At 40.4% G+C, this 23002-nt stretch overlaps 1 protein-coding gene across 1 annotated transcript in view; it reads right to left on the bottom strand.

Moving 5' to 3' along the window:
- RNF11 (ring finger protein 11) overlaps positions 1–5544 on the bottom strand; it is a 38412-nt gene extending 32868 nt beyond the window's left edge. Inside the window, exon 1 of the mRNA XM_036892935.2 lies at positions 4948–5544. Coding sequence (XP_036748830.1) covers positions 4948–5070 — 123 coding nt within the window. The 5' untranslated portion in view covers positions 5071–5544. The remainder of the gene's footprint in view (positions 1–4947) is intronic.
- Between the last annotated feature and the right edge of the window lie 17458 nt (positions 5545–23002).

Genomic DNA, 23002 nt, shown 5'->3' with positions numbered 1-23002 from the left:
CTTCTTATGGCTGAATAATATTCCATTGTGTCTACGTATCTTCTTTATCCATTCATCTACTGATGGACACTTAGGTTGCTTCCATGTCTTGGCTATTGTAAATAGTGCTGCAATAAACACAGGGCTGCATATGTCTTTTTGAATCTGTGATCTTGTTTACCATGGGAGAAATTTTTAAAATCTTAACACAACATTCTCATTTTTAAGAAACTATAATCTAGAAAAATAGTAATTGTTTAAGCACCAAGAGCTAACTAGTAAGGTAATTTAGGATTTCCACATAAACATTACAAACTAAAGTACTGCACTTAAAGAAACTGAAAGTGCAAAAGAAAATGGTCAGGAAAGGCTTTAAGAGACTGGAGTTGACCTGTACCTTAATGTAAAGGCAGAACTTCAAAGGAGAGGGGTGGATAAAATTTCACACAAAGGAAATTTTTAAAGTTAATCTGTTTATTAAGACCAAGATGTGAAATACATTTTGAGGTAATTTCCACCAAAAAGGTAAACAAAATGCTAATACATAAAAACAAATCTTCAATTAACTGAATTTAACTTCAAAAAGTTATCAGAAAAACAAGGTATGAATGTATTATTACAACTTTTAATGCTTAAAAATAAGCATATTATTTTATTCTATTTCTTAAAGGAGGTAGTTACTTTTAATGAGTTCCATGAGACCAAGCCTTCTTTTAAAAGTTATCTTGAAGAAAACTTTATTCTGTCACAATTTGAACTATCCAAAATGTTGCTTTGTTTTTTTGTAAAAGGAGTTCCTCAAAACATAATATGATAACCTCTCTTCATATTTTACATGTGACAACGAGGATTTGAACGCAGATTCATCTGACTCCAAAACCAGAGCCACACTTGCCCTCACTCCTGTACTAACAATAACTTTTCTTGATTTTAAAATCTCAAATACATTAATCACAAAGTGTAAGACAAGAGGAAGAGATTAGTAAATCTCAAACTACATAACTACTGCAAAACTGAGTGAGTGGTACCAATCTTTGTGTATATATATATATATATATATATATATATATATATATATACACACACACACATAGTATTCAGACAGAAATACTGTAGTGGCTTTTGTTGTTGTCCAGTGAATATTATGCTCTTTCTAACACAGTGCTGCTCTTGAATTAGCATATGACAAAGGAGTGTCTTAGAGTGACAGTAATACCTCAATCTGTTCACATATACCTTTCATCACTGGGCTACCTACCTGGCCCTTTCCTCTTAGTGGCCTTCATTTCCCAGGCTTGAATGACTTATCCTCCATCTCACAACCCTTCTAAGACTGCCCTTGATGGGTATATTTCCCTTGTATTCTTTTTTAAACATTCAGGAAGGAGAGAGTTGAGAGTATGCCAAACTTCTTTTTATCTTACAATTGAAGAAAAGCTTCAACTTCTTTCCTCCATTTCTTTAATAACAAGGATTCAAGTGTTTTCTCATAAACATTTTGTATAATATAGGGTGAAAAAAACCTAAATTATTTTATCAGTAATTATTTCAAACCAATCTCTATATTTAATATTATTGGGACTTAATTTTTAGGACTGAGTACTTAAAAATGATTCATAACAAAAGAAAAAAGGCACTAGGATATGCTTAGTTCTTTTAAGACATTTGACTGCACTTGCCTCCAAATAAACAGTTATATTTCATTTCATTTCAAAGAAATCCATTCACTCAACCAATAATTGAGTGCCTAATGTGTGCAGACTGTTCTAGGTGTTCAGGAAACAATTTTTTAAATCCCCTTTCCTCAGGGTGCTTACTACATAGTGAGAGGAGACAGATAATAAAAAATAAAGACTGTGTTAGAAAGTGATAAATACTATGGGTATGGGAGAAAAATTGAACAGGGGGAGAATTCTAGGGTGTTGAGACAGGGTTGTAATTTTAAATAGAGATGTCAGAGATGGTTTAAGGTGTCATATGAGTAAAGACTTAAAGAAGGTGAGGGAATAAGTAAGCCATGGTGATACCTGGGGGAAAAGTACTCCAGGTATGGAAACAACCAGGGCAAAGGTCCTGGAGCATCTTAGGAACAAGCAGGCCAGAGAAGCTAAAGGAAAGCCAGCAGGGAGGAGAGTAGGAGAGTTGTCAAGAGAGGTATGTTTGAGGACAGAAGAAAAGACTGTGTAGGGTTTATGGGATACTAAGGAATTTGGCTTTTATTTAAATGAAATGGGAATGCACAGAGTTGCAAAGTGACAAGATCTTTTTACATCAGAATCACTCTGGCTGCTGGGTTCAGAACAGATTATAGGGAGGGAAGGGTAAAGGCAGAGAGACCAGTTAGGAAGCCACTAACGAACCCAGTACAGAAATATGTACTTCCTATATGCTTTCACCATAACAGTGCAGCATTTACTTTTAAGCATAAGTAAATAAAACAAACCTCTCCAATCCTGCTAATAGGAAATAACTGAAATTTAAGTTTTACTTCAGAGTTCTTGACATATATGTACATTGTGCAACACAAACACAAAGGCCATCTCTTAACTACTCACTACAGGAACATACCAAGTGTTTTCCTTTATAGTCAGCTATTCCCTTTATGAATTTTTTAAAAATCCTATTTCAGCTGAGACTATTCTTTTAAGAAATAAACCAATATTCGTGTAGCTCTGTTAATTATATACCAACAAAAAAATTACATTTTTTTGAAGAAAAAAATTATTTCCACCTACTGAACATATATATCATCTACCTTGGATTGGTATTTCTTAGCTCATCTAAATTAACCATTCCCCAAAATCTTATTTCCTTTGTGGGGGAAAATTTTTTTTTCTAAAAGTTTCTTTTTTGCTCCTATCTTAAATTATTTTACTTCCAATTGATACCAAATTTGCATATCAGTATCTAAGTCATTGACTTCAGGAAAGGGCAACCACAAAAAACTCCAACTGTCACAACATGTTTCAAAAAATGTTCCTTCATGATGCCAAAACTCTCATTGACAAACAGAATTCCCAAAAATTCTAAAGAAGTTATCCTTAACACTGTAGTATCATATGGGTAAGAGAAACAAAGCAATAAGTCAAAGATACCAATTTGCCTGGAAAGGGGCTAGGGAATATGGGAGATTTTGAAATAAAATTTATACCCCTAAAAAACTTGTTCATGAAACAACTGAAATAAGCACTTTGTTCTATAGTATAAGGGAAATGAAAAGTGAGATATAAACAATATACTTGCTTCAAAGATTCAGAAAGACATCCAGATTTAGATTGGATTTTTAAGAGACTTCACCTGTGACAACTGTATGGAAGGAATGGATATATAAACTTACAACACGGACAATTCAAATTCATTAATTCATTCAATATTTAGGTTTTTCTTTTGTGCCAGAAATTACACAAAGCACTGGGGACATCGTCCTTATTCTCAAGGGCTTATAGTCTTCATTTATCCCAGTTACTGAGTATCTACTATGAGCCAGATGCTGGAGATACAACAGCAAACAGGTGAGACAGGATCCCTACCTGCATGTAGCTTACACTGGGGAAGGAAGGAAATGCCTTAAGGATGAGACAACATCTAACTAAACAAGGATATTAACTCTCAAGAGTTATATGTACTGTTTAAGTAAGTGTTGAGGGTTCTGGGGACACAAGGGAGTGCTGGATTCAGAGCAGGAGGGAGGGGAATGTAGGGACTTCAGATGTGAGGTGACACAAGAGCTGAGTCTTCAAAGAGGCTTAGATGTGCACCTGGCTGACCTTGGGGGAAGGGCTCCAAGCAGAAGGAGCAACTGGAGCAACTGCAGAGAGGTGTGAACAGGCTGGTGTATTTGGTAGGACTGGAATACAAGAATGTCAGATAGTCATGGAGGCTTCAATTAAATGCCCTTGAAGGATTTTATTCAGAAAACCAACATATACAATCAGGTTTTTCTGGTGTGATGAGACACTGATTTACACAGGAATGAGAAAAGAATAACACTAGATGATGTCACCACATGAAACAACAAAGGAGAATGCCTAGTTAGAAAACTAAACTGCCTTCAGGAAAAAAATTAAGCCATTTAATTATTCAAGCCCGACTGGAAATAAAGCTTTTAACAAACATCATTTAAAATCGAAAAAAGTAGAAGAAAGGCTTTGTGTATCTTGTACATTATTGCATCCACATATATTTTGAGTTTTCTCAAGAGGTCTTGGCTCTTCATGAATTGTGTAAACACATCTGGAGCTGCTGATTGCTGTACAAAAAGCAATGAAACTTAGGAGAAAAGTCTTTGATACACAGGGAGAACCATGAGCAACACCAGGTATTTCTTAAGTCAGGTTTAAAGCTTTCCAAAGTTCAAGATAATCAAGTTTTATTGAATCAGCGCGTTTAAAAGCCGTGTCATAGGGGTAGACCAAAAAGAGGAGGGGTTACAAATTAATATATACATATATATAAACAAGTAACTCGATGTCGTTGGGTCTAAAATCACCACTTGACGAACTTCTCCCAAGTATTAGAAATGAACACCTATCAGATCCATTAACAGACAGAGAAGAGGGAGAGAAGGAAGGGAGTGGACAACACATGAAAATATAAATGGGGTGAGGGACAACCACCTAACTAGAACCCACAATCCAACCGGCGGCGCGATAAGGAAATCATCTCTAAGCTTCACAGCTCAGACCCCACGATTCAGACAAAAAAGCAAGAAAATGTCACTCCCAAACTCCAAAAGCGAACTACAAGCCACCAGCCAAGGGGATATGATCACAGACTCTGATCCCCGAACTCAAGGACAGAGAGTGCCACCCCATAACGGGGTGGAGGTGAGGTGAAGGTTCCCCCTATTCTGGGAGCGAAGAGCAATCACCCTTAGATGACGGGGTCAGTCACACGTAGACCCGTCAATCCCGGCCGGAGCCGCTCTACTTGCACCCCCGCCTCCCCAACACACACACCCTCCCCTACCTGATATGGCGGCGGCGGCTCTTGCTCCGGCTCCGTCCCCTCGCCAAAACTAGCCCGGTCAGACTGAGACTCGTGAAGCAGGGAGATGTCATCCGAAGTGGGGGATTTGAGGCAGTTCCCCATCTTCTGGGGCTGGGCGTGTGATATGGGGGCGGAAGAACGTGGCGGGGTCGTTCGCACGCTCCGCGGTCAGCCTGTCAGCGAGGTGGGGTCGGGCGGCAGGCCGGGGCTCAGGCGGCGGCGGCTCCTCCGTTCCCCAGCGCCGCCGAAGCGCCGCTCATGCCAGGCCCCGGCGGTGGGGGCTCAAGGCCGGGTCGCGGGCTCTGCTGGGGTCGCGGCGGTCGCCTCCGGCTGAGCGAAGAATGGGGGGGGCGGGGAGACGAAGCACTTCCCCACCCCGCCCCCCCAAGGGGCGGCGGCGGCCACGGAGCTGCTGGGCCTAATCCAGGTCAGAAGGGTGGGGGCGCGCCCGTCGCGGTCACCTCAGCTGCTGCCTCAGCGGCTCCTGCCCCTGCCGACGCCGGAGCCGCGGCCGCAGCCGCGGGCCTCATTCTACGCCGCCTCAAAGCGGCGGCGGCACTCAGAACGAGGCCAGCTGCGGCCCTGCGTCACGCCGCCGTGCGTGCTCGGGTCCCGCCCCCGGCGCCGGGAGGCGTGGACGGCCCCGGCTGCTCCCCATTCCCACCCGCCTTGCAGCTGTTCCTAGGGCCGCGCTAGTTTCTGTCTCTCTTAACAGTTGGCTACGTACCTGACTCCGAAATCTCTCTCCAGTCTCTCGTGCTTCCCCACATCCACTTTTTCCTCCCCGTTTGTTTCGGTTCTTACCTGTGCACTGTTCTGAAAGTCTTCTCACCACCTTATGCCAAGTGATCTATTTATAAACCCGAATCTGAATGGATCACTCCCAAGGTTAAAATGTTAAATGCTTCCCCTGTGTCACCTCAGAATGAAGTCAAAGCTCACTAACGAACCTTCCCTACCTTTCCAAACACTTCCTTATCCTCCTACATCACAGCCAGATTCTTCTTCCAGTTGTCTATCTTAGATTGTTCTATTTCTTTCCATTCCCACCACCATCTTCCAAGCCACCATCATCTCTCGCCCCCATTACTGCAACACTCTCAGCTGTTCTCCCAGCATTCACCATTGCCCCCATCCAATCCATTATTTGCACAGTTGAATAATCTTTTTAAAATATAAGTCTGATCATGTCATTCCCGCTTAAAACCTTCAATGGCTTACCAATTCTGTTATGACTGTTGTGACTAAGCATTAATTCTTAAATGGTTTACAAATCTGACTGCCCCCCCCCCAATCTTAGTAGCAGCATTGTCCTCTTACATATCTAAATTATAGGCTATTTTAAATAAAGTATTTTTGGTTATCTAGAAGGCTGTTCCCTCTGCCTGAGGACTTTACCCATATTGTTTATCTGACAGAACGTCAACCACCCCGACCTTCCACCTCCCATCAGGCTAGCCGTTATTCCCATTTGTCCTTCCAGGACTCAGCTTCATTTCTCCCAAAAAGCCTCTCCTAATCCTCCAGTCTGAGTTAGTTGCTTCCTCTTTGCTCTGTCGCTGAACTTTTCTGTCACAGCCTGATTAAGCTGAATCATCTATCCTTCCTCTATGCAAGGGCTGGCACATTGCCTAAAGGTAGAGTAGGCTCTCTTAGTTGAATGAACAAACAGCTCAAGAAGCAATGTATGCAAAGGAAGGTAACAAGAAAGTTGAGAATGAATGCTCCTAACATTCAACAAGAAGACAAGTGGGTCTCTCAACCCCCTTTCTTTCATTCATCATTTACTGATTGAGTAATTGACTGATTCTGTGTACAAGACCTTATGCTAGGCACTAGGGAAACTGATATACCAGACCTGGCTTTTTCATGATGGATGCCACAGTCTAGCTTGGAAGACAAGGGAACAGATGAATCCTTCTGCCATACCCCCATCAAAGGTTTTTAGAGGATTCTTAGAAGTAGGATTGGGTTAAACTGGTCCTTATCTGAATGCTTTAACTTTGGAGTCCTGTTCTAAAAAAAATTACTCTCTTATTTAAATACAGTCATGTCTCATATTAAGTAAAACCTTTTTGCTATTTGCCCTTTTCGTCAAGACTTGCCTGCCTTCCTCTAATAGCCCCCACCTAAATAGGTGTATCCCTAATGCCTTGATTGTATCAGAATATTTCAAATATCCTCAAGAATCATTGCTTAATTCTCTAGCTTGGTAAAGTGAAATTACTGGATCTTTTGGGAGGAAAATGTCAGGCATTTGCCTCTTTGCCCCCACTGTCATTTTCCTTATCTCCTCTGAGCTATTGCAACAGCTTCTTCTCTTTCTTTAAACTAAGTTAAACTGTATATTTTTTAAAGCATAGGAAAAAAATCCTGGAAAGTTGCGTAACAATGTGGTTGTTTGGGGTAGTAAGATTATGGGTTTTTTGTCTGCCAAATATTTCTATTTTGCAATTTTTATGTAATGAGTATAACTTCTTTAATATATTTCAATGAAGTTGTACTACTTTGTCCATAAAGATTAAGCAGATGTTTTGTTAGATTTAGTCTTAGGTACTTTATATTTCCACTGTAATAAACACCATCATTTAAAACATATTTTTTCTTTTGCTGTTGTATAGAAATGTAGTTATTTAAAAATTTTTGATCAGATATGTAGAACTTTGCTAATAACTCATAAGTTTGGGGGGGCTTCCCATATAAACAATTATATCACCTGCAAATAATCACAGGTTTCTTTCTTCCTTTCCATACCAAAAAGAAATTCTCTATACCCTTATAGCTTTGTTTGTTTTTCTTGTCTTATTGCACTGGCTAGACTCCAGCATAATGTCAAATAGAAGCAGCTATCACTGGCATACTGGACTTATTCCAAATTTTAAAGGAAATGTTTCCAGTGTTTTACCTTTAAGTATGATGTTTACTATAGGGTTACTATGTTTTTGTTGTTGTTGTTGTAATCATTTGCCAGGTTAAGGGAGTTAACTTCTATTTTTAGTTTGGTAGGAGTTTTAATAGGAATTAGTATTGAATTTTACCAAATACTTTTCCTGAATCTGTTGTGATGACCATGTTTTCTCTTCCATTCTGTTCTACATTGATTTACATTAATAAAGTTTTATATTCTTCTTGTATTTCTTGTTTAAACTTAGCTTGATCACAGTGTAATTTTATAAATCCAACATTGAATTTGGTTTACTAATATTTTGTTTAAGACATTTCCATCTATATTATTACTGATATTTATTGATTTATAGTTTTATTTTCTTATACTGTCTTTCCTTGGTATTAAAGTTATACTAACCATACGAAATTAGTTGTAGAGAATTCCCTCTTCTACTAACTCTGAAAGAGTTTGCATAAAATTGGAATTATCTATTCCTTGAATGGTAAAATTACCTATAAAATCCTTTTTTTTATAAGGTATTGATATACACTCTTATGAAGGTTTCACATGAAAAACATTGTGCTTACTATATTCACCCATATTATCAAGCCTCCCCCTGCAACAGCTTCTTAATGAAGCCCTTGCCTCAATCCATTCTCCACACTACTGCCATGAAAAATGTGATCAAAGAGCATTCATAGGCCTCTGGTTCATAAATTTGGCATGGTGTTAAGGCCTTGCACCACCTGGTCCCATCCTCATTTTCCATATCACTCCAATTCCAACCAGGCATCCTACGATCCAGCCACATCATACTACTTGCCTTGCCCTCAATTTTAATGATGCTTTTCTACCTCTGACTTTTTGTCATGCTGTTTCCTTCTACTGAAATACAGCCATATTTTTAAGACCCTCCTTAAATACCACTTTCTTCATGTAGCTGTCCTTTCATTTTGCTTAGTTGGAATATATCTAGCAATATAAAATAACTGGGATCTATTATTCTATTATATTGTGTATATCTTTATATCATACATAAATATTTTAAAATAATTTTTTTTATTTTGGTATCATTAATCTACAATTACATGAGGAACATTATGTTTACTAGACTCCCACCATCACCAAGTTCCCAAAAAACCCCATTACAGTCACTGTCCAACAGCTTTGTAAGATGCAGTAGAATTACTACTTGTCTTTTCTGTGTTGCACAGCACTCCCAGTGCCCCCCCTCCACATTATACATGCTAATCACAATGCCTCCTTTCTTTTTTTCCACCCTTCCCTTCCCACCCATCCTCCAAGTCCCTTTACCTTTGGTAACTGTTAGTCCATTCTTGGGTTCTGTGAGTCTGCTGCTGTTTTGTTCCTTCAGTTTTTTCTTTGTTCTTATACTCCACATATGAGTGAAATCATTTGGTACTTGTCTTTCTCTGCCTGGCTTATTTCACTGAGCATAATACCCTCTAGCTCCATTCATGTTGTTGTGAATAGTAGGATTTGTTTTCTTCTTATGTCTGAATAATATTCCATTGTGTATATGTACCACATATTCTTTACCCATTCATCTACTGATGGACACTTAGGTTACTTCCATTTCTTGGCTATTGTAAATTGTGCTGTGATAAACATAGGGGTGCATATGTCTTTTTCAAAGTGGGCTACAGCATTCTTAGGGTAAAATCCTAGAAGTGGAATTGCTGGGTCAAATGGTATTTCTATTTTGAGTTTTTTGTGGAACCTCCATACTGCTTTCCACAATGGTTGAACTAGTTTACATTCCCACCAGCAATGTAGGAGGGTTCCCCTTTCTCCACAACCTCACCAACATTTGTTGTTGCTTGTCTTTTGGATGGTGGCAATCCTTACTGGTGTGAGGTGATATCTCATTGTGGTTTTAATTTGCATTTCTCTGATGACAAGCGATGTGGAGCATCTTTTCATGTGTCTGTTGGCCATCTGAATTTCGCCTTTGGAGAACTGTCTGTTCAGCTCCTCTGCCCATTTTTTAATTGGATTATTCGCTTTTTGTTTGTTGAGGTGTGTGATCTCTTTATATATTTTGGATGTCAAACCTTTATCAGATCTGTCATTTATGAATATATTCTCCCATACTGTAGGATGCCTTTTTGTTCTATTGATGGTGTCCTTTGCTGTACAGAAGCTTTTCAGCTTGATATAGTCCCACTTGTTCATTTTTGCTTTTGTTTCCCTTGCCTGGGGAGATACGCTCATGAAGAGGTCACTCATATTTATGTCTAAGAGATTTTTGTCTTTGTTTTTTTCTAAGAGTTTTATGGTTTCATGGCTTACATTCAGGTCTTTGATCCATTTCTAATTTACTTTTGTGTATGGGGTTAGACAATGACCCAGTTTCATTCTCTTACATGTAGCTGTCCAGTTTTGCCAACACCAACTGTTGAAGAGGCTGTCATTTCCCCATTATATATCCATGGCTCCTTTATTGTATATTGATTGACCATATATGTTTGGGTTAATGTCTGGACTCTATTCTGTTCCACTGGTCTGTGGATCTGTTCTTGTGCCAGTACCAAATTGTCTTGATTACTGTGGCTTTGTAGAAGAGCTTGAAGTTGGGAAGCGAGATCCCCCCCCACTTTATTCTTCCTTCTCAGGATTGCTTTGGCTATTCGAGGTCTTTGGTGGTTCCACATGAATATAAGAACCATGTGTTCCAGTTCGTTGAAGAACTGTTGGTATTTTGATAGGGATTGCATTGAATTTGTAGATTGCTTTAGGCAGGTTGGCCATTTGACAATATTAATTCTTCCTAGCCAAGAACATGGGATGAGTTTACATTTGTTAGTGTCCTCTTTAATTTCTCTTAACAGTGTCTTGTAGTTTTCAGGGTATAGGTCTTTCACTTCCTTCTTTAGGATTATTCCTATGTATCTTATTCTTTTTGATGCAATTGTGAATGGAACTGATTTCCTGATTTCTCTTTCTGCTAGTTCATTGTTAGTGTTTAGGAAAGCAACAGATTTCTGTGTATTAATTTTGTATCCTGCAACTTTTCTGAATTCCGATATTAGTTCTAATAGTTTTGGAGTGGAGTCTTTAGGGTTTTTTCTGTACAATATCCTGTCATCTGCAAATAGTGACAGTTCGACTTCTTCTTTACCAATCTCGCTTCCATGTATTTCTTTGTTTTGTCTAATTGCTGTGGCTAGGACCTCCAGTACTATGTTGAATAACAGTGGGGAGAGTGGGCATCCCTGTCTTGTTCCTGATCTTAGAGGAAAAACTTTCAGCTTCTTGCTGTTCAGTATGATGTTGGCTGTGGGTTTATCATATATGGCCTTTATTTTGAGGTACTTGCCCTCTATACCCATTTTCTTGACAGTTTTTATCATGAATGGATGTTGAATTTTGTCAAATACTTTTTCAGCATCTATGGAGATGATCATGTGGTTTTTGTCCTTCTTTTTGTTTATGTGGTGAATGATGTTGATAGATTTTTGAATGTTGTACCATCCTTGCATCCCTGAGATGAATCCCACTTGGTCATCATGTGTTATCCTCTTGATGTATTTTTGAATTCTGTTTGCTAATATTTTGTTGAGTATTTTTGCATCTATGTTCATCAGGGATATTGGTCTGTAATTTTCTCTTTTGGTGGGGTTTTTGCCTGGTTTTGGTATTAGGGTGATGCTGGTTTTGTAGAATGAGTTTGGGAGTATTCTCTTCTCTTCTATTTTTTTGGAAAACTTTAAGGAGAATGGGTATTATGTCTTCTCTGTATGTATGATAAAATTCTATGGTAAATCCATCTGGCCCAGGGGTTTTGTTCTTGGGTAGTTTTTTGATTACTGCTTCAATTTCGTTGCTGGTGATTGGTCTGTTTAGATTTTCTGTTTCTTCCTTGGTCAGTCTTGGAAGGTTGTATTTTTCTAGGAAGTTGTCCATTTCTCCTAGGTTTTCCAGCTTGTTAGCATATAGGTTTTCATAGTATTCTCTAATAATTCTTTGTATTTCTGTGGGGTCCGTCGTGATTTTTCCTTTCTCGTTTCTGATTCTGTTGATGTGTGTTGACTCTCTTTTTCTCTTAATAAGTCTGGCTAGAGGCTTATATATTTTGTTTATTTTCTCAAAGAACCAGCTCTTGGTTTCATTGATTTTTTCTATTGTTTTATTCTTCTCAATTTTGTTTATTTCTTCTCTGATCTTTATTATGTCCCTCCTTCTGCTGACTTAGGCCTCATTTGTTCTTCTTTTTTCCATTTTGATAATTGTAACTTTAGACTATTCATTTGGGATGTTCTTCCTTCTTTAAATAGGCCTGGATTGCTATATACTTTCCTCTTAAGACTGCTTTTGCTGCGTCCCACAGAAGTTGGGGCTTTGTGTTGTTGTTGTCATTTGTTTCCATATATTGCTGGATCTCCATTTTAATTTGGTTGTTGATCCATTGATTATTTAGGAGCATGTTGTTAAGCCTCCATGTGTTTGTGAGCCTTTTTGCTTTCTTTGTACAATTTATTTCTAGTCTTATACCTTTGTGGTCTGAAAAGTTGGTTGGTAGAATTTCAATGTTTTGGAATTTACTGAGGCTCATTTTGTGGCCTAGTATGTGGTCTATTCTGGAGAATGTTCCATGTGTACTTGAGAAGAATGTGTATCCTGTTGCTTTTGGGTGTAGAGTTCTGTAGATGTCTATTAGGTCCATCTGTTCTAGTGTGTTGTTGAGTGCCTCTGTGTCCTTACTTATTTTCTGTCTGGTGGATCTGTCCTTTGGCATGAGTGGTGTGTTGAAGTCTCCCAAAATGAATGCATTGCATTCTATTTCCTCCTTTAATTCTGTTCATATTTGTTTTACATATGTTGGTATTCCTGTATTGGGTGTACATATATTTATAATGGTTATAACCTCTTGTTGGACTGACCTCTTTATCATTATGTAATGTCCTTCTTTATCTCTTTATCTTTTTACTTTCTTTGTTTTGAAGTCTATTTTGTCTGATACAAGTACTGCAACACCTGCTTTTTTCTCCTTGTTGTTTACATGAAATATCTTTTTCCATCCCTTGACTTTTAGTCTGTGCATGTCTTTGGATTTGAGGTGAGTCTCTTGTAAGCAGCATATGGATGCGTCTTGCTTTTTTATCCATTCTATTACTCTGTACCTTTCGATTGGTGCATTCAGTCCATTTACATTTAGGGTGACTATTGAAAGATTTGTACTTATTGCCATTGCAGGCTTTAGATTCATGGTTTCCAAGGGTTCAAAGTTAGCTTCTTTACTATCTTACCGTCTAACTTAACTCACTTATTGAGCTATTATAAACACAGTCTGATGATTCTTTATTTCTCTTCCTTCTTATTCCTCCTCTTCCATTCTTTATATGTTAGGTGTTTTATTTTGTGCTCTTTCGTGTTTCCTTTGACTGCTTTTGTGGGTAGAGTTGATTTCATTTTTTGCCTTTAGTTAGTATTTGGTTGGCCTGCTTTCTTTGCTGTGATTTTATTTTCTCTGGTGACATCTATTAAGCCTTAGGAGTGCTTCCATCTAGAGCAGTCCCTCTAAAATACCCTGTGGAGTTGGTTTGTGGGAGGTAAATTCCCTCAACTTTTGCTTGTCTGTAAATTGTTTAATCCCTCCTTCATATTTAAATGATAATCATGCTGGATACAGTATCCTTGGTTCAAGGCCCTTCTGTTTAATTGCATTAGATGTATCATGCCATTCTCTTCTGGCCTGTAAGGTTTCTGTTGAAAATTCTAATGATAGCTTGATGAGTTTTCCTTTGTAGGTGACCTTTTTTCTCTCTCTGGCTGCCTTTAATACTCTGTCCTTGTCCATGATCTTTGCCATTTTAATTATTATGTGTCTTGGTGTTGTCCTCTTTGGATTCCTTCTGTTGCGAGTTGTGTGTGCTTCCGTGGTCTGAGTGACTATTTCCTCCCCCAGTTTGGGGAAGTTTTCAACAATTATTTCTTCAAAGACAGTTTCTGTCCTTTTTTCTCTCTCTTCTTCTGGTACCCCTATAATGCAGATATTGTTCCGTTTGGATTGGTCACAGAGTTCTCTTAATATTCTTTCATTCCTGGAGATCCTTTTATCTCTTTCTGCATCAGCTTCTCTGCATTCTTTTTCTCTGATTTCTGTTTGATTAACGGCCTCTTGCACCTTGTCCATTCTGCTTTTAAGTCCTTCCAGAGATTGTTTTTTTTCTGTATTCTCCCTCTCAACTTTATCCGTTAGCTCTTGCATTTTTCTCTGCAGCTCCATCAGCATGGTTATGACCTTTGTTTTGAATTCTTTTTCAGGAAGATTGGTTTATTCTATCTCCCCAGGTTCCTTCTCGGGGGATGCCTGTGTGATTCTGGTCTGGATCAAATTCTTCTGCCTTTTCATGGTGATAGAGGTAGTCATGGGCAGTTGGCATGTGTGCTAGCTGGGAGAACAACGTCCCTTCCCACTTGCTCATTGCCTTTCTCTCCTGCGAGAATGGTGGGCAGCTGAATGCCAATGGAGTCTCTGAATCTGGCCCAGGTGGCTGTGGGGGTGGTGGTGGGGATGCTTTCTGTGGCTGCTGTGGGCGTGGCTGGTCTCAGGCTGCTGCTCTGGTATGGCCTGGCCACCCCAGAGGGGGAACGGGCGGGAGGCTGTTTATCGCCATCAGGTGCCTCAGAGCTGCACTGCCACCCAGGGCATTAGGGCCCCTGGAGTTCCCCGGGATTCCCAGCTGCCGGGCTGAGTGTGCCAGGATGCTTTCATCCAGCTGTGAGGCTCCTGTCCCTTTAAGACTTTCGAAAAGCACTGGCTTTTCTTTTGTCCTGGGGGCGCCGGCTGTGGGAACCCACTCACAGGTTTACCTGTTCCGTTTCCCTAGTATCCAGCACACCACACACTGTGTGTCTGTGCTCCCAGTGCAGAGGGCTTGGGCTGGGTGTTTAGCAGACCCGGGCTCCCACTCCCTCCCTGCTCCGACTCCTCTCCTTCCACCGGGGAACTGAGGTGGGGAGCACGCTTGGGTCCCGCCAGGCCACGGCTTGTATCTTACCCCCTTTGTAAGGCACTGGATTCTCGCAGATGTAGATGTAGCCTGGCTGTTGTACTGTATCTTCTGGTCTCTCTTTTAGAGATAGTTTTATTTGTTGTATTTTCAAAAATATATGATTTTGGGAGGAGATTTCCACTGCCCTACTCACGCCACCATCTTGGCTCCTCTTTTCCTACACTTTTTAATTGGGTTGTTTCTTTTGTTATTGAGTTTTAGTAGTTCTCTATATATTCTGGATGCTAAGACCTTATCAGATATGTCATTTGCAATTATTTTCTCCCACTCTGTGGTTTTCCTTTTTACTCTATTGATAGTGTCTTTTGGATCAAAAACTTTAAAAATTTTCATGAAGTCCAATTTGTCTGTCTTTTCTTTTGTTACCTGTGCCCCTGGTGTCATAACATGATGGTGTGCCCCAGAAATCATTGTGAAGTCCAATGTTGTGAAGCTTTTGTCCAATGTTTTCTTCTAAGAGTTTTATTTCAGGTCTTACATTAAGATTCTTGATCCATTTTGAGTTTTGGTTAGCCAAAGATCCAACTTTATTATTTTACATGTGGATGTCCATTTTACCAGCCTTATTTTTTGCAAATATTGTTGTTCTTTCCCAATTGCATGGCCTAGGCACTCTTGTCAAAAACCACTTGATGATATATATATGAGGGTTTATTTCTGGGATCTCTTTTCTATTCCATTGATCTAAACATCTCTCTTTATACTAGTAACACACTGTTTTGATTACTATAGCTTTGTACTAAGTTTTGATATCAGAAAGTTTGAGTTCTCAGTTTTGTTCTTCTTTTTCTAGATTATTTTGGCTATTAGGGGTCCCTTGAGATTTATGAGCCCTTTAAATCCTCTGGGAGTCACTTTAGCTGAATGGATAGGGGCCTGCAGCTCTGGGAGGTAGACCAATAATATGGTTGCTTGCCTCTTTGTCTGTACCTTTATAGTCATTTGCAGCAGTGTGCAGTCAGAGCATAGATCTCCAAAATTTGAAGGGCAGAGTCCTTTTGGCTCATCTTAGCTCTAGCAAGCTGTGTCTAAGCTCCACCAAGAATATGTGTACAGCTGCCAGCCACTGGGGATGGGGGATAGACAGCTACTGTTGTGCAAAGAGCTGAAATTGCTAGAAATTAACCACAGTGTCCCTTCTAAGTCTTCTTTGGAAGTTGTAAGCAAGTCTTCAATAAACTCCAGAGTTCCAAATAGTTACATGAGGCAGATTCTGCCTGTACAATTGTTGAATAGGTGGGGATGCAGAATCCTGATGCTTAGTTCTTTGCCATCTTCCCAGAATCCTCTCTTGGTTACATTTTGTCCTCTTAAAAATGAATTGTGGAGATCAAGATATTGTGATCAGTAAAAACTAGGAACTAAAAACTACCTGTGGTCCTATTTGTGGGCTTTATTTTATTTAAATAAAAATTAAAGTGAGGAAAATTTTATAAATATATTTTTTTCCACTGAAGGATATTCTCAGCAACAGTGATCTAAATGTTTGATCATAAGGAAATGATTAAGTAATTGAGTATTTACTCCATGAGGTATTTTCTAAAATGGTCATTCTCTGCAAACATTATTCTCTATTCCCTTGCCTTGCTTTGACTTTCTTTATAGTATCTTACATCTTACTATGTTTTATGTGGTTTTGACATTTACTATGTATGTGTATTGTTCCTTCTGTCTCTCTCACTGGAATTAAGTCCACAGGGTAAGGGCTTTGTCATCTTCACTACTGAATCCTCAAACTAAAATAGAGCCTGGCATATTACAGGAACTCTGTAAATGTTTATTGATATATGCATGAATGAAACATGAATATTCCCTGGGAAATATTATTTAGTAAAAAATAGGAAAATAAAAGAAAATGTGTTCTTTCATTAAAACAATGAAAAAATGACTTACATGTTAACAGTCTTGGAATTTAGGAACTTGGAGACAATGGTCACCAAGGTAATGTGGAGAAATGAAAATGGATATTTGACAGGGTTGTTGTTGAGCATGTTCTCTCTCTCTTTCTCTCCCTTCTTGGTATTAGAGTTTCAAAATGTTCTATGTGATGAAAAAATAAAAAACATCATTTTCCTGGGACTACACCAAACTAAAAAACTTCTGCACAGCAAAGGAAACCATCAACAAAATGAAAGACAACCTACTTCATGGTATATCTGATGAGGGGCTAAAATACAAAATATATAAAGAATTGTATAACTCAACACCAAAAAAAAACCTGATTTAAGAATGGGCAGAGGACCTGAATAGACATTTTTCCAAAGAAGAGATACAGATGGCCAGCAGGCACATGAAAAGATGTTCAACATCACTAATCTTCAGAGAAATACAAATCAAAACCACAATGAGACATCACCTCACACTAGTCAGAATGGCCACTATCCAAAAGACAAGAAATAACAACTGTTGGTGAGGATGCGGAGAAAAGGGAACCCTCCTATACTGTTGGTAGAAATGTAAATTGGTGCAGCCACTGTGGAAGCTAGTTTGAGATCTCTCAAAAACTAAACAGAAATACCACATCATGCAGTAATTCCACTTCTGGGAATTTACCCAAAGAAAACAAAATCATTGATTCAAAAAGATATATATGCACTCTTATGTTGTTGCAGCATTATTTATAATACCAAGATTTTGAGGCAACCTAAGTGTCCATTGATAGATGAATGGATAAAGAAGATGTGGTACATGTATATACAATGGGATATTACTCAGCCATAAAAAGTGAAATCTTGTCATTCACAACAGAATGGATGGACCTAGAGGGTATTATGCTAGGTTAAATAAGGCATTCAGAGAAAGACAAACACCATATGATTTTACTTATATCTGGAATCTGAAAAACAAAGAAATGAACAAAACAGAAATAGACTCATGGACATGGAGAAGAAACTGGTGGTTGCATAGGGAATGGGGTAGGGGTGAGTGGGTGAAATAAGTGAAGGGGGTAAATAGGTACAAAATTCCAATTACAAAATAAATTAATCATGGAGAGGAAAGTACAGCAAAAGGTATGTAGTGAATAATATTGTAACATCTTTGTATGTTGACAAATGGTAATAATACTTATTGTTAGCATTTAGTAATGTAGGTAATTGTCAAATCACTGTGTTGTACACCTGAAACCAATACAATATTGTATATTAACTAAAATTTTAAAAAAATTTCTTGAGGCAGGTGAAGGTATGAATAGAATATTATGCTTGCCAAACTTATTCCTGACAAATGGGGCTCTATATTCTAGGATTGGAAGAAACAATTCCTGGAGCTTTCAGAAAGGGAAAAATAGGCACAGAGAAGGAAAATGATTGCTTAGTGTTTGAACAGTAAGTCACAGAATATAGTAGAGTCACAGGATGTGGGGAGAAGGGAATGAAAACTAGATTCTCTGGTCTGTTTCCACAGACTCTGTTCTCAGTTTAACAAAGGAACACCAATAATCAGGCAAGGCCAGAACAGAGAATTGCACATTTGGCATATTTCACAGAGGTTCCCAAGCCAGGAAACAACTGGCAGCTGGAATTCAAACTTTACTCTACTCTCCAAGTCATTGAAACCTGGTGGGGTGCTGTATCTACCACTTTCTAATTTTCACAAAGGCATCACAGAGAACAGGTAGTGGAATAGGCCACTGACTTAGCACATTGGAGTCTGATGCTAAATAAAATGACTTCTTGGTTGCACCACACAAATCTCTATCCTAGCAAGTATAGGGTCAGACTCAATGTGTAGTCTTCAAATAACCAATGAAAAGGCATGATTAATATTCACCATACACAGTCTGTTACCCAGACTGCATACATATTGAAAGACAGAAGTTTATCTGCTGGATATAAATATAGAACACTAAATGACCTTTCTTTGTCTAATTCTACTGCCATGATTTAATAAGAAACAGGTGGGGGCATTGCAAATACAAGCAGAGAAAGAAAGACTTTGGAGTCACAACTCTCAGCACCATCAATTGTAAAAACATTAAGTTGAAATGAAGTTTTCTAACCACTTTTTCTCTGTACTTCTCTGGAAAAATGTTAACTAATTTCCTAGTGGCTTGTACCACTTACATCCTCCATGACTTCCTCCCACTTGAATGCCTCCATGTTTCCCAAACAGACCATGGTCTCCCACCCCACCTCCCTTTGGCCCATGCCTAGAAAGTCTTCCATTGTCTTCTCTTTTCAGCAAATTCTCTTCAGCTTTTAAAACTCAGCTCCAAGGTCATTCCTCTAGGAATCCTTCCTGATATATTCCCTCTTCCACACTGTAGATATTTCTTCTCTCTTCTGTGTTCCCCCAGAATTTGACATACCTATTTATCAGCATTTAGCATTATCTGTGAGTGCATTTATTGACCTCATTAGATTTTGAGCTATCCCAAAATAGAGTTTATACTTTTTATTGTTTATAACCTGTCTCAGCAGTTAACATGGTACCCAGAAGACAAGGGCACTCCAGAAATGTTTGTTGAATCATGAATTAATAAATGAATGAATGAATGCTATAATGATGCATGCATGCATCTAGAGGCAGAAGGTCTGGGTTCAACTTTTGGCTTTACTGTTAAATTTCTTTTTATGGCAGATTAAATATGGCCACTGTGGGTAAAATTGCAATATTTCCAGAATCTCTCACCTGGCTTTAGTGCATCTCCATATCAAAAGGGGTGGAGAGAAGTAGTTCATCTCCATATTAATAGGTAATTACACGGGCAAGCGAGGACTTTGTGGACCAGAGAGGTTGGGTGGAGCTCTCTTCTTCTGCAGCCGGGTCGGGAGAGACGCAGGATGGCTGCTTGTAAGAAATAAATGGGTTTCTTAAACTTTATCTCTCCCTTTGACTGCTTTCAGTTTCGAAGGTATTTTGCCCCCGTATTTTCCTCCTGGAGTTACATCTGGTGGTAGTTGGCAAGACCTCTGAATCTGAAATCTGTCTACATGGGTGTGACCATTGGGTGGCCTGTCTAGGGATGGTGGGGAGGCCCCAAGTGGCTGCGGGGGTAGACAGTGCAGCTGCACTTGGGAAGCCCCTATATGTAGGGCTTCTAATTGGGGAGCACCTAGTGGGGAATTGGTCTAGGGTAAAGCACTTCCTAGAGGTGTGGGGCCTTCCCCAGAATTGGAGAAGAGTGGAGACACCAGAAGCTGCAGAATTAGCCCTCCATCAGATAGAAGACTGCTTAGAGCCCCTGAATGGCCATGTAGCAGCTGGGATTGTAGGATCTCTTTTCCTCGAGATAGCGGGAAGTGTTATCGAGGAGAGAGACAGGGTTATTGAGGAGATAGAGAGACTTCGGCAGGACAGAGGCACACTTCAGCATTGCTTGGAGGAGCTGGTCAATGACCTATGGGATGCCCTAAAGGAAGAGAGACAGTTATTTAAGAAGACAAGTCATGCTCCTGGAAGATTCCTTAGCAGAAGCGAGGGGGAGGCAGCTGGAGACTCCTCATTGCAGGAGGTCATGGGGGAGGGGGAGGAAAGAGCGGTGCCTTCAGCCCAGGCGACGGTGGAGGAGGTGTCAGAAGATGAGGGGATGGGGCTGAGGGCTGATCTTTTGTGGAGGCCACTGCTGGAGGCACCAGCCTCTCCTGTATGAAAGGCCCACTGGGTTGTAGTTAAGAAAGTAAAAACGCAACAACCATGGGTTCCTCAGGGGGAGGAGCCACCCCTTCCCCAGGTTGTGGAGCACTCCATGCACTGCCCCTATACCCAGGATCAGCTGGTGGACATGAACCTCTGGTATCAGCAGAAGCCATCAGAACCTCTGCCTATATGGTTTTTGCCATCTCTGGGATATGGGGGTGGGAAACATTGTTATGTGGTGTTCTGAAATGAGCAGGCTGGCTTCCCTGATAACTCACCCTTCTCTCCAGCAGTGATTGTAAAGTGCCCGTCACACCTCAGGGAATCGGGTGCTTCTGGATTGGCTGACAGCAGCCATCAGGGCAGTTTGGCCTAATCAGGGTGATTTACCATTCTTACCCACTAGCTGGAAAATGTCTGCAGAGCTCCAGCAGGTGTTATAGGAGTTGGGCATGAAAAATATCATCTATAGTATGGACCCCTAGGGCCCAGATGAGGAGTTGTTCACTGTAGGAATGAGAAATCTGGTCCTGCATACAGCTCCCCCATCTCTCTTTGGGTCCCTAGTGACTATTCTTGCCCTCATCATATGGCAGCCCATAAGTGAGGCTACTCGTGCGTTAGCAGATCTGGGGGAGGTTGAAACAATAAGAGCACAGAGGGAAGTACAGGCTATGAGAGGTGCAAAAGACCCCGTGAAGGTCTCGAGGACCCAGATGTGGGTTGATCTGATAAAGGCTGGAGTAGTGAAAGAAAAAAATTGATGGACAGCTCAATAGGATCTTGTTAGAATTATGGCACCAATTAAAGCCAGAGTAGCAGTTCCAGCCGCTGAGGTCCAGGACACAGAAGTTGGAGGCAAAGCCCCATGTCTGGCCTGTGTCCCTACAAGACCTCCTGGTGGATGGTACTCAGACTCCACCTGGGTCCTCACCCCCACAGGATGACAATTGGGTGTCACAGTTTTACTGTCAAGGCTCCCACCTTGGGGGACATGGTGGAAACCAGAAGCCACAGGTAGAACTAGCAATTCATTGGTCCCCTGTGAATGTACAACATGTCCTGGCACTGATGTGCAGAGGAGCTGAATGTTCTCTGATTTCTAACAACCCTGAACATTTTCCTGGGACCCCTGCTGTGATAGATGACTATGGGGGTAAGACAATCAGAGTGAAGAAAGCCCAAATCCCACTGGGGATAGGGTGTTTACCCCCAGAGGAGTATACTGTGTACATTTCTCCCATCCATGAATGTATTTTGGGGGTGGATATCTTGAAGGGCTTGTGGTTACAGACCACTGCAAGTGAGTTCAGACTGAGGGTATGTCTGGTAAAGGCAGTATTGAGGAGACATGCTAAGCACCCACCTGTAGCTCTGCCTGTACCTAGGTGAGTGAAAAATACTAAGCAGTATAGATTGCCTGGGGGGCACAAGGAAATTGGATAAACTCTACAGGAGTTGGAGAAGGTGGGCATCATAAAGCCCACTCATAGTCCTTTTAATTCCCCAGTGCGGCCAGTGAAAAATCCAGACGTCTCCTGGTGTACGACCGTGGACTACAGGGAATTGAATAAAGTCACACCTCCTTTACATGCTGCTGTCCCCTCTATAGCAGCCCTTATGGACACACTAAGTCATGAACTAGGGAGGTATCATTATGTTGTGCACCTTGCTAATGCTTTCTTCTCTATTGATACAGCACAGAAAAGTCAGGAACAGTTTGCCTTTGCATGGGAAGGCTGGCAGTGGACATTCACTGTCCTTCCACAGTCCCACCATATGTCACAGACTTGTAGCCCAGGACTTGGCTACATGGAAGAAACAGCAAATGGTGTGGCTGTATCACTACATTGATGATATTATGCTCACATCTGATTCTCTTTCAGATTTAAAAGGGGCAGTTCCTAGACTGCTGCAGCATCTACAGGAGAAAGGATGGGCTGTGAACAGCACCAAGTTTCTGGGACCTGGTTTGTCTATAAAGTTCTTGGGGGTTTTCTTGTTGGGTAAAACTAAAATTATTCCTGAAGCAGTCATAGACAAGGTTCAGGCTTTTCCCAACCCTACCACTGTGGCAGTATTACAAAAGTTTCTGGGTGTTTTGGGCTACTGGAGAGTGTTAATCCAGCACTTGGCACAAATTCTGAAGCCCTTATACTGGTTGGTATGCAAGGGCATCAGGTGGGACTGGGATGAGACATGTGCAGCTGCTTTTACTGCTGCCAAGTGGGCAGCCATACATACCTTGAGTGTAATGGACTCATCAAGGCCCTGTGAGCTGGATGTTCATGTAACCAAAGATGGTTATGGATGGGGCCTTTGGCAGTGGCTTGAAGGGACACGCCAACCTATTGGAATCTGGTCACAACTATGGAAAAGAACAGAGGTCCTGTATACCTTAATAGAGAAGCAACTGTCTACTGTGTACCATGCCTTGCTGGCTACAGAGCCCATCACTGAAATCCCTCTGACCAAGGTAATAACTCCCTATCCCATCATGGGGTGGGTGAAAGACTGGACACAAAGT

This window comes from Manis pentadactyla, chromosome 4 (assembly GCF_030020395.1).
Source record: "Manis pentadactyla isolate mManPen7 chromosome 4, mManPen7.hap1, whole genome shotgun sequence".
Lineage (NCBI taxonomy): Eukaryota > Metazoa > Chordata > Mammalia > Pholidota > Manidae > Manis > Manis pentadactyla.
Note: the sequence above shows the minus strand (reverse complement) of the source record. Positions and strands in the feature narration are given on the sequence as shown.